The sequence below is a fragment of the Corvus brachyrhynchos genome, unplaced genomic scaffold (genome assembly GCF_000691975.1).
Source record: "Corvus brachyrhynchos isolate BGI_N302 unplaced genomic scaffold, ASM69197v1 scaffold4, whole genome shotgun sequence".
In the NCBI taxonomy this organism is placed as follows: domain Eukaryota; kingdom Metazoa; phylum Chordata; class Aves; order Passeriformes; family Corvidae; genus Corvus; species Corvus brachyrhynchos.
Genome location: NW_008237878.1, coordinates 1794273 through 1806300, shown reverse-complemented (window position 1 = coordinate 1806300; position 12028 = coordinate 1794273). Strand labels below are relative to the sequence as shown.

At 43.4% G+C, this 12028-nt stretch overlaps 1 protein-coding gene across 3 annotated transcripts in view; it reads right to left on the bottom strand.

Moving 5' to 3' along the window:
* Positions 1–12028, bottom strand: part of SFMBT1 (Scm-like with four mbt domains 1) — a 119565-nt gene that overhangs the window by 30843 nt on the left and 76694 nt on the right. For all 3 annotated transcript variants that reach the window (XM_017732361.1, XM_017732362.1, XM_008632158.2), the window contains one exon: positions 5390–5551. In XM_017732361.1, the coding sequence (XP_017587850.1) occupies positions 5390–5417 (28 nt within the window). In that variant the 5' untranslated portion in view covers positions 5418–5551. The remainder of the gene's footprint in view (positions 1–5389; positions 5552–12028) is intronic.

The window sequence follows — 12028 nt, the reverse complement described above, 5'->3', positions numbered from 1 at the left end:
TTTTTCCTGCAAGCACACAGTGGGATGGCCAGGGAGGGTCCCAGCCCATGCAAGCAGCATTTTTAATCTCAACACACGAGGTTCAGCTTCAGCAGCAAAATGTGGTGGCAGTGACAGGACACAAGAGCAGAGCTTTCATTTTCATTTTCAGGCTCAATTCCACCATCTGCACCAGAGCTGTCTTTATGAATGAACAAGGAAGCTTTCCCCCTCTCAGGACCAGGAAACCTGATACCCTGTTTATATTTGAAAACAGAGAAATCTCTGTGTATCACAAGCCCAAGGAGAGCTCAGCAAAGGTTACAGGACACCAGCATTTCCTACACCCCGTGCCTTTCCTAGGACAGGCAGTAACTGATCTTTCAAGCAGCAGCAGTTGGAGTAGGAAACATTACAAATAAAAAAAATGAATTAAGTACCACCACATGCCCTTATCAGACCCCTGGACAGGCTGAAAACCTGCTTAGTAAGCTCTGGGACAGTCCCCAGTCCCCCAATAGAAAGGAGAATATATTTGTGCAAAAGTCTGAGACACGTTAAATAGGCTGAAAACCTACAAGTCTTGAGTTTAAAAGGTTTGTTTTATCTTCAGACTGATGGTTGAGCTCATCTTTGACTTTTCATTGTGACTCTAGGAGTTATCACTTCCCAAAACTTAAAAATGTATATTCAGTTAGCTGTTGTTTGCTGATGACATTATCTATTTTAAAAGAGGCTCTTATCTCTCCAGAACCCAACTTTTGTCTGTTTTTAACTAACCACAGCTGGTTATTTTGGCCTTTCATAAGCCTAAGAGCTCAAAAGATTCAGAGCTTGAGTATCACCATCACTTTTAAGGGATAATTTTTAACTTACTGAAGAAATGACCTGGAGAAATGAATAAGGAGTTTTATTTAGAAATTTTTTGAGGGAATAAAAGGTTAAGACACAGACTACAGCTGTTTGCAAATTAGGGTGGAGCTGACCAAAGCTTTTGCTGCAAGCCATTCTAAGAAAAACAATTTCATTGCAAAATGTTGTTAAAATAGATTAACATTTCTCAACTCATTTAAACAGAATTTTATTTTTATACGACCACAAAAATGCTTAAGTTCACAGCTCCAGAACCAAAGTGGGAACAAACATCAGCTCTGGTCAGTCAGACCCAGGAGCGAATTCTAACTTTCGCCCCACCCAACAAAAACCATCTCACCCTTCCCACCAAAAATCACCCTGCAGCAACAACCCCACTCCCCTCCAGCCCCAAAAAAGCGGGTCCTGCATGGTCTAACATGTTCCTGTTTGAAGGGAAGCAAAGCAGTGTGGCTGCTCTGTGCCTCCCAGGCACTCTGAAAGCCGGCAGCTCCTCCGGGAATGCCACAGGGACCTGGGGCTGTCCCCAGCCCTGCAGCACCGAGTCCTCAATCCCCGTTATCATCAGATAACTGCCGGAGGGGCAGTTAAGCTCCTTAAATGAGGCACAGGTCACTTCACACACTGAAAGGGTCAATTAGTAACTTATGTTGCCACTTAATTGCTACAAGGAGCTCCCAGGAAAGCGGGTTTGCTGCTGCTCCAGCGACCCTTCGCCTTTAACTGCGGCTAAACCCATTCCCAACTGGATGGGGACCGCAGCTCCTTTGTCACGCCGCTCACCCACGGGCTCTGCAGCCTGTCCCATATCCAGGAGAGCTCTTTCCTAGCAGGTCTGTGCGGTGCTGAGAAGGGCCCAGATTGCTCTGTACTGCACAGTGCCCAGAGCTCACCAGCACAACCAAAAGCTCACTAGAAATCCATTTTTCATCAGAAAAACAAATAAAACTCCCCAACAAACCAAACCAAACCAAGTCATAAATCCACGTCCAACACTCATTTCAAATTTACTACTCTTCCCGGTTCATTTTAGGGAGTTTCCTTCAGTCAGAGGGATTTTTTAAAACTTCTGCAAAAAGCACCCACAACTTTTTCTGTTTATTCATTCATAAAAGTTGAACTCAGCTTGTGTTTACACTTTACAGAGGTTTTACAATTGAGGTGATCAGCCTCTAACTTCAACCGCTGAGCCCAGAGCTGGGGAATTTTCCTCCCTTTCAGAGGCTGACACAGCTGAGGGCTGTGCTTAGCTATGGTTTGAACCAGTCTGTTTGCTCCTTCTCACAAACCTGCCACAGCACTCCAGGTTATTTAGCACAGCTCCTGCTGGAGCAATGTGGAGCAGGAAAAACTCACAGAACAAAGCTCCAAGCAAAAATGCAGTATGAGGATTCATAGTGAGAGCAGTAAATTAGCTTTTTAATTGTGGCATGTGGTAGGACTACATAAACAATGAAAAACCTCTGAAATAAGCCTCTCTTTTTCAACATCTGAATGCAGAAGCACTCCAAGAGTGCAGCAAAGGACCATCTCTGGTAAGGCTTTCAGAGTCAGAATCCAATCACTTTTCTGGTTTTATTGGCAGGACAGTGGCAGCAGAGCAGGCCCTGCTTAAATCAAGCCTTTAAACTGTTCTGTTGGCATTTTTGCAAGACCCTATTGCACAGCTCCATCCTCACAGGTTAGCAGATCCCTGGAGACACAGGACCAGTTTAATGAAGCCACATTCCTGAGGGGCCGTAAGTCTGCATTAAACACTCTGATCAGTCTGAGTTCAGACTGCTCAATAAAACCACAGACATTTACAGCAGAGATTCTTGCTACTGTAAGGAAACTTGCAAATCAGTGTGACAGATGACAACAAGCAAAACCATATTTAATGCATTTGATTCTAAAGCACAATTTATTCATCTAATGCTGCATGAGTGTACGTATTTATGCTCTCTCTTTCTCCCCATATCCTTAATTGCTACAAGCCCTAAATGAATTCAGCTTTCCACTATGTGGAGACTTACTTGTCTGTATTAGACAGGATGACTGAGCAGCACATCAGCTCAGAGGTAAAGCACAACTTTGGCAAACGCAGGGGAAGAAACCTGGTGCAATTCCCATATCTCTGGCCTTGTCATGCAACCAGTTTGTGTCAGAAGAACTTTCAAATCAAGCTAACATTTTACATTTTAAGTAAAATCTGAGAAGTGTCCTACAGAGGTTCTGTAGAGAATGTTCATCCACACTGGAGGTGAGAAAATTCTCTGTAAGAATACCAGCAGTTTCCTAGGCAGGTGCATCACTTCCCATTTGTCACTATTTCTACTGGCATTATTGGGAACACTCACTCTTTCTGAATTTTATCACAAATTACATCCTGCTGCTCTCTGATACATACAGGCAGAGAAAGAATATGGAATTATACCATTTAGACTGGAGAATGTAGTGAAATATTAAGGAAGTTAGCCCTTAAAAATATCTGAAATGGAAACAGTCTATGCTAGGCTGTTCTGATCTTTGGATTTGAGCTAAATTCTCACTGCAAATAACTTTCATGCATCTTTAATGTGATTTAGTTGAAGACTGTCACATTGGACGTTTAAGTACATCACAACTGAAGGTCTTGCAGACTTCAGTAAGGCTAACCCAAAGGTTTCTCACCCTGAAATGTAGATATAGTTCAATCTGATTTTAATAACAGTTAATCTTTTTCATCTACACCAGCTGTGAGGCCATGAATAAATAAAGACAGGTTGGAATTTCAGGAGTTGAGAAAGACTGTGACAAGAATCAAAGTTGTGTTTTCCCTCATAGTGCAGGAGAGCACCACAGCCAACAACCCTGAGCTCTGTCTGGGTTCTTGGAGGCAGAAAGCTTGGATGTAAAACCAGAAAAACAGAAGAGAATCTTCAAAAACTGCTGCAAATTATTAAGTGGAAAAAAATGACACCAGTCAAAGAACACGAAGGGAATGTTCCAGCAGTGGCTTGGACTGGTGTAATTCAAAAGCACTTCAGAAAATAGCATTAGAGGGCACAACAAAACCAATGTATTTATGCTTATACAGGCAGCATTTGCTGGGAACTATCTCTGAATGCAAGTAAAGCTCTTATCATTTATTGTTTGCTCTTCACAGCCTCCTGTACTCAAACTTGGCACAAAAGGATGCTCAGGGAAATAGCTGCTGAGTAATGTCAAGCCAGTATCAAACCTTTCCTTAGCTATTCAAAAGCACATTGTGAGAGAGGACTCTGCGACCTGGTGCTTTTTGAGGAAGATGGAAAAATGTCAATAAAGGTTTTAAGATGAGGGATGTGCTATCACAGCCTGTGGACACACCACTGCTGACCATGTAAACAACTCCTCACTGTTCCTCTCCCCTCCTTACACTCTGTGACAGAAGCCAGCAGTTTCCACTAGCCAAGGAAAAAGTATTTGCATGTGCCAGGAGACATTCTACATCCACATCCATGACGCCTTTTCTTGATTATTTGAGGATGTAACATTGACAACAACTTGACTGACTTGCTGTAATTAATAATCAAAAAGCTTATTTCAGCATCATAAAGCAGATGATAGCATTCTCCTAAAAAGCACCATAGATTAAAACTATGTTTAACATTTCTTCAGCAACACTTACAACAATTAGATTTCCATAAAGGCAGTACAAAATTACCAATAGTGAACTGTCCTGCGAGAAGAGCAGTTTGTTGGACAAGTACCAAAGGAAAGTAATACTCTGATAAAATCTTGATCCAATTGTTTACACTGGTAACTACAAATTAAAATTTGCTTTATATAAACTGTAATAGGCAGGGACCTCCTCAAAGAAAAGGACAAGCCACGCCAGGCAAGACAGAAAAGATGGATGGTCCCTACCCCCACACGAGGGTACAATTCCAGAACTGTTTCAGAAAGCTGTTAGTATTCCCAGCCATCCCAGACTAACATTCTTCCTGGCCTGGTGTTCCAAGGGGATCCAAAACCTGAGCTGATTTATCGTAATACACCACTCTGCAGCAGGTTAGGAACTGATATCAGAAGCCTATCGAAGAGGACACACCAAGGCACTTCAGAAAAACAGGACAGATTACAATGGCAGCAAACAGCTTCAGTTATCTGACTTTCCAAACTAGCAGCACAAGCTTGCCAAAATATTAAGAACAAGATGAACACAAGGACAGAACTAGATACTAACCACTCTGACAGAAAAATGCCTTAAAATAGTGTTAACACCACCAAACTTTTCATAAGCCCATCTCACAGTGGTAGCACAAAAAGGAAAGTCACAGCTTCCCAAAAACACAACCACCAAGATGGGTCAGATCTTGGTCTCCCTTAAGCCAGTGATACACCCTGCTTTGACACAGAGCAGTTACAAACACAGCCATGACAGTGCCACAGCCAGAACCTAACTCAGAATCTGTGAAGCTGGAGTTTCTCCCTGTGCACAGCACCAGGCATGTGCACCATGGGACACTCCCTGTGCTCATCTTTCTTCCACATTTCTAGAATAGTTGGCCAGAGAGCTGGGCTGGACTGTTACCTGCATCATACTGCTGTTCTCCATTCATCTCCACAGGAGCCCAGTGGTTGTTCCCAGCAGCCAGAAGCAGGGGAAGCCAAGGCTGTCACTGTTTGGTGGTCATGAGTCGTCTCCTGCCTTCGACAGCAGCCGGGACATTCAAGAAGGGATCCTGGAAAACACCTGAAAGGAACAACTGGTAAGAAAATCTTCATGGGATTTTTAGCTATTAAGATAGAATCCTAGAATGGTTTGGGTTGGAAGGGAACTCAAAGATCATCTCCTTCCAATCCCCTGCCATGGGCAGGGACACCTTCCACTATCCCAGGCTGCTCCAAGCCCTGGCCTTCAACACTTCTGGGATGGGGTAGCCACAGCTTCTCTGGGCAGCCTGTGCCAGGGCCTCCCCACACTCACAGGGGAGCATTTCTTCCTAATATCCAATTTGCAAACCTGCTCCTATGAGCAGTTAAATAATTATTTCACTACGAATGGTAGAAAATGAGCAAAACCATGTCTAAAGCAAGCCCTCCAGTTCACTGGCAGTGAACCACGAATCTTCTTTCCTTACAAAATTCTCCACAAAAGCAGAGTTGTATAGTCAATAAAAGTCCAGGTAACATGTATCTTTATTAATAACACACTCTGACTGACAACTTTATAAAAATCAATGAGATGAGTGGCCACAAACCCACATAAGATTATTGGCTTAAAAATTCTTGTAAGAAAAAGATCATTTCAATAAGTTTTTGCATTCCAGCTGAATGTCTGTGAAGCACCTAGATTTTTGTTTTAAGTGAGATACCTGAAATAATGTAGAGGACAAATAATCAGGTTCTAAAAAACACAGGCTGTGCTTCTGAGATAAATGCGTTTTGAATAACAATGGTTTCTAAAAAGGAAGTCCCATACATTTGAAAAGTCTCTGATTTCCAGTTTTGAACAGCTAGAGTGTCAGTGCAGACAACCTGATAATCCTTAGAGGTACACAACACTGGTAGCTTCCCTCACACACAAATAAATCAACAAATTTGAATAGAATAAAATATCCAGCAGCAGTGCTCAGTCATGTAGGAAGTTCAAGTACAATCAAAACTACAGTCAACTTCAAAAATTTTCATTACATGTGAAAATGAAAATTTTTTGAGACTAGCAAGAGTTACCATAAGAGCTCCTATTGAATGGCAGCTTAATGCCACAAGAATCTACTGTATGGAAGATATTAATAACTTTTATTCATTATAGCTTCACAGGAATGTGTCTGGAATAGGACCCAGCTGCCAATTTCTGCTATATGCTTCTAACCTGTTCTGCTCCAGCTCAGAAAGTATGTGCTCAGCATGTAACTGCAAGGTCACACGTTAACTCCCAATTCAGCTCTGCCTCTGTGACAGAGTTACTGAGAAATCAAGCACAGGTTCCCCTCTCACTCTCCACTAGTTCCCCACACATTTTTTCCAGGCTCTCAGGACAAAGCAGTGCAGGATAAGATAACTCAAGCACGTGTTCCCAGACTATCCTCTCCCAAGACCTTCCTCCTACACAGACTGAGCTTCCACCTATTCTATCTTTTATAAAGTGATGCTGGAAGATGATGTCACTGGCAGGATGCTCAGCACACAGAGAAGAACCAACCAACAAAACACTTTTTAATCATTAATTAAAATATGCCTTGGTAATGGCCTATCCCAAGTCTATCAGCTGTCACAATGCTTAGCCAAAACAAAGGCAATGCTGTGAGCAAAGCATGTACTCCAACAAATCTGGGGATATGCCACTGCTTTAGAATAGTGAGCCCTGGCAAAGTATCCTCAGAATTAGTTGCAATTAAGCTATTTTCAGTTTATGGGATACAGCTCTCAATTAGCTTCTATAACTAAACTACGTGACGTAACTAAATTCCGTATTTTTTGCAACATGAAAATATTTAAGACACCACCCTTCCCCCCAAAAAACCCCCAAAGAAACCCACAAAACCAAACCCCAAGCACCAAAGAAGCTGTTGATTTAGAAGATGCCAAACACTGGCAGCTCCTGTTGAAGTTGATTGATATTCTGCCCAAGTCAAGTTGGGTTGTTATTCAGGATTTCATAAGCAGTTGTGGTGTTTTATGTACACAAAACTGAGAGTACTTGTAATTAGCACCCACCATGGCTGCTGCTTACAGTCTGGCACCCCAAAGATTATCTTTTGATAAATCTCGAGGGAAGTGGAGCACAAGTGCTGCTGGAACAGAGCTGATTTGGAAATACTTTGGACTCTTCAGTCTCACTTCTGCATTTCAAATCTTCTTTCAGCACATGAAATATTCAGATGTTAGCAACTGGAGGCAGCATTAAAAACAGTTACAGTTCATTAAAGCCAGATGGCTCACTTGAATATGAAAAGAAATCAAACATAAGTTGGATGTTGAATTAAAGTAAATCAGCTGGTGTCTGAGGCTTAATATTATTTTAAAACAAAGGTGCATGAGACAATGGGGACAGGAGACACCCCCAAGGACTGGGGATGGAGCTCCAGCAAGGATCAGGTTTCAGCGAATTCCTTCATGCCAAGGCATCCAGTAAAATCTGTTTCAAACCCGCGTCCACCACAGAGCTGCAGCTGGCATGGGCAGGCAGGAAACCTGTTGCAGCTCTGCCAGGGCAGGGCAGGGGTCCCTTAGCACCTGAAAACCACAGCTCTGCTCCCTAAAATCCGCTGCTAATGCAGCAAGGGAGGTGAAGATCCCGTCCTTTTGTTACTCTTGGAGGTGGGAGGAGAGGGGCTCCTGGTCCCTATGCCCATTCACACACATACCTGTGCTTTTTCACTTCCAGAAATAGCAATTATGCCTTTCCTAGGAGGGGAACTGACACTTCTTCTAAAGACTTTTTCTAACACATTTTTTATTCCAGGACTCACGGTGGGCCCGATCCTGATGCTGCACTGGACAGGGCTCCAAACCACAGGGCACAGACCCCACCACAATCCTTATTCCTGATGCTGCCGTGCACAACTGCAACTACAACCTACACTTCACTTGCCTGTGCTTCTATTATTGCTGCAGAAATCAGCAATTTCCACAGCCTACAAAAAACACCCCAAAACAACTTCAAGCTTTTTTTTTTAACCTTTTTCCTAACCTAACACCACTACAGTCAATGATGAATATAGGTCTCAGCTAGCCCTTTTGCTACATGAAGATGAGATAGTGGCTCCAGGGGAAAAGGGGAGCATGTTGGAATCAAGAGTTGTATGCCACTGGGTACTTGCAGGCCACAGTAAAGCCACTTATCAGTGTACAAGCAGATCTAAGGTAGAAATGCAGTTGCATGGGGTCCTCTGCCCTGGGAGATAAGCCAGGCTGAAAACATCAGCCCTTTGGAAAACACGCTTGCATCTGCTCAGAGGACAAGGAGACTCCACCCAGCCTGACTGAGACTCTGCCAACTCCTCACTGATACAATAAAGTCAAAAATGGAAAGGACCTTGTTGGATGAGAACTTAAGTTGAAGTGTTTTATTAAAAAAATTAAAATTCTACAGCACAAAAAGAACCCAATGCAATGAACTTCTCGGGTAGGAGCCAACTTAATTTTAGGTTCAAGTTACAATGTGTAGTACTTGATTCATAAACATTTTTGTGAAATGCATTCCAGGTATACTGGCAAATTTCTTATCACTCTTAGTTAACTGTTTTCAGCACAAAACAAGGTATGTTGTGCAGATTTCTCAACTAGAACCAAAATCAATGGTGCTGGAGAAAATTACCTTTCAAGCTATTCAGTGTGAGCTTCATTCACTCTCTTGTAGCAATACACTCGCAGTTACACAAACAGCCAAACTCTCACACTGGGGTCAGTACATTTCCTTAAAACAGCCCCATCATTTTGGGGGAAAATGTCAAAGACTCTGGCTAGCCACTGCTGCCAGCTTGGTGGAAGGATACAGCTGACTACCTGCCATAGCACATCAGCAACCACCTCCATCAGGCACAACAGCAGATTTCTGCCTCCTTTGAACAAAAATCTCACCCTTGAAATCAGGACTGAGAGAGGCAAAAGGAAACAAATATTCGGGAGAGCATCTGGTGTAAGAAATCTCTAATACCTGTGATGGAACTGTTTAAGATTCACAGATCAGCAAGTGTCTGCACAATCCCTGCTGCTGTGCTTGGATGGGGAGCTCACCAAACCCCACAAAGCTGCAGGAGCTGCGAGACACCAGCACAGGGGTGTTTACAGCCACCAAGGCTTTGCACGGTTTGTGGGCACAAACCCAGCCTCTGTCTCAGCTGCCACATGGAATACGACTCTCATGGTTTGTCATTCAACAACCATAACGATGCTTCTGTCAGACAGGACATTAAAATTATTTTCTCAGGAAGCAAAGTGTTATTGTACACACATCTATGTCCTTCTCTCTTGCTCCATCCCCCTGCCATTCTCCCTGCTGGAGCCCTTGGCAGAGGTCCTGCTTCTCCAAGAAAGGGTCTCCAGGGTCCCATACTTCATGCAAGCTCCAAGTTCTCCAAGCCTTTTACAGTCAAAATAGGGTTTAAGGACTTCCTTGTAATCTTGTCTTCTCTTATTTAGTCCCTACCGGCTGGAAGCATGGATAACACTGCAGATAGGTTCTAACTTTCAGTTGTATAAACAAAGTAAGTATTTCACAAGCCTTCCTAGTACCTGACTTCCCACAAACAAAAGACAAAGTGGAAGATTTCTCACAATCTCCAATTTATGCTGAAATTCCGATTTTCCAAGCCATTTTAATTGCTGTTTTGTGACAAGAAAAAAAATCAGTTCCAGTTGTTTCTGTAGGAAAGAAAACTACCTGCCACAGAAACCTTGGCTCAGCATTGTTAGCACACTCCAAATCTCTCCAAGACCTGCAAGGTCCAGAAAGCAGACTACAGATAAGCAAAATAAAGTTTGATGCCTCTATAACAAAGTAATAAAAATACTACCAATTTCATTAGTCACAGCTGCTGAAGGAATGATCCCATCCAACATGGAGAACAGAAGCCTTTGGCTGACTTGCAGTTCTTTAAAGCATTATTTTTACACACACAAATGAAACAGCCAGTCTGTAAAAAGCAGCTTATTTGCCTGCTCCTGTAAGGATTTATCAAACAACTGAATCACCTTTTACGCAGGTAGGACCACTAACATTTCCTTTAGGTTGTCTTGACTGCATACTGGATATATATATCCAAAATAAAAGCAAAACATTCCCATATTTAAAAAAAAAACCCAAATAACAGGGGCAACTATGTTTCCACACTTCTGCAGTTGGTAGCTCAACAGTAACAAAGGAGTTCATCACCTCTTCTTGCCCCTCTAACCAGTCTTAGTCAAATTGGTACCATTTTGGGCTTTTGTAAGAGGCCATAGGAGCTCTGTGCCAGTGACCAACACTTCTCCAGCAGCTCGGGCTGTGCCTTGCACAGCTACAGCAGCAACACCAACCAACCAGCCTCCACAAGAAATACTTTCTTCACCAAAAGCAGTCAACATTTCTGACATTTCAACCCCTCTCATCTCTCTCTACCAAGTCTCTTCTTGTCAACTTATTTGGGCTTTGTCCTTGCAAGAGCAGAAATTATGTTGGTCTCTAATATTCCACCCCTGCTCCTTGCAAAGTGTTCCTGAAGACAGGGCGCAGGATTCCTGCAACCCCTTTCATCTCTTTGCCTGCCAAGAGCATGCTTCAGTTTTCTTATCTGAACAGCTTCTGTGTGGCCTCTAAGAACAAAACCCATTGAACATGAAGATTATATATGTATATAAATGCAAACAGGAACCATCACCAGAGTTAGATTCATTATTAAAACTCTTAATTAATTAATTTCTCTCACACCTGCACTGAAATCTCTGCTCACAGACCAGTAGTCCTAACAGTTCCATCCTTCCAACTCCCTGCTGCTCCCATGGAATCTGTTTTAGCAGAAGAGAACTCCAGGTTCATCCCTTCCATTGCAACAGCAACGCTAAGACTCCTCAAAGAGAAGTTCATTTAAAGAACACACCTTCTGTTCTTACACTTCCAAAGAAATTCTTGTAAGACGTAAAAAGGGCAAAGAATCTGCTGTGAAGGATCCAGGCCATTGCCAACAACAGCAGGCCAGGCTTACAGAGTTGTGTGGCTCTGGAACATGCTTCACACCTTCCTCATGGAAGTGACCACAAGCAAGCACCCCTGCAGAGGATGCTAAGCCAGCCTGCACCACTGCACTGCAGTGCAACAAGAAACGTATTATTCCTGTTCCAAGGGCTTATCCAAAACAAAAGGCCTGTGTTTGTGACAGCTTCCCTGTGCTGACCCAATGCCCACCATCAAGGTGGCAGAACACCAGCATGGACTGCTCTGTCCACATTGAACCAGCAAACCCCACAGTTATTTACAGGAGTTAACACCACTGCTCTTCTTGTTCTTCACCTCCAGGACCCAGACAGGTGTCTGAGTGATGCACCCCCCACAGCAGCATCCCAGCTGTGCTCCTGGTGCCTCCTTGCCTGCAGCAAAGGGAAGGCACCTGCAGCAGCCAGGGACAGCAGTGGCTGGGGCCCCAGGACAGCAGCAGGACAGGGCAGGGGCCACCGCCCGCAGCCGACGCTGCACCAGGGGGTCAGAGCCCCTCATGTCAGGTTAAAAGCAGCCAGGGGTGCCATTTCA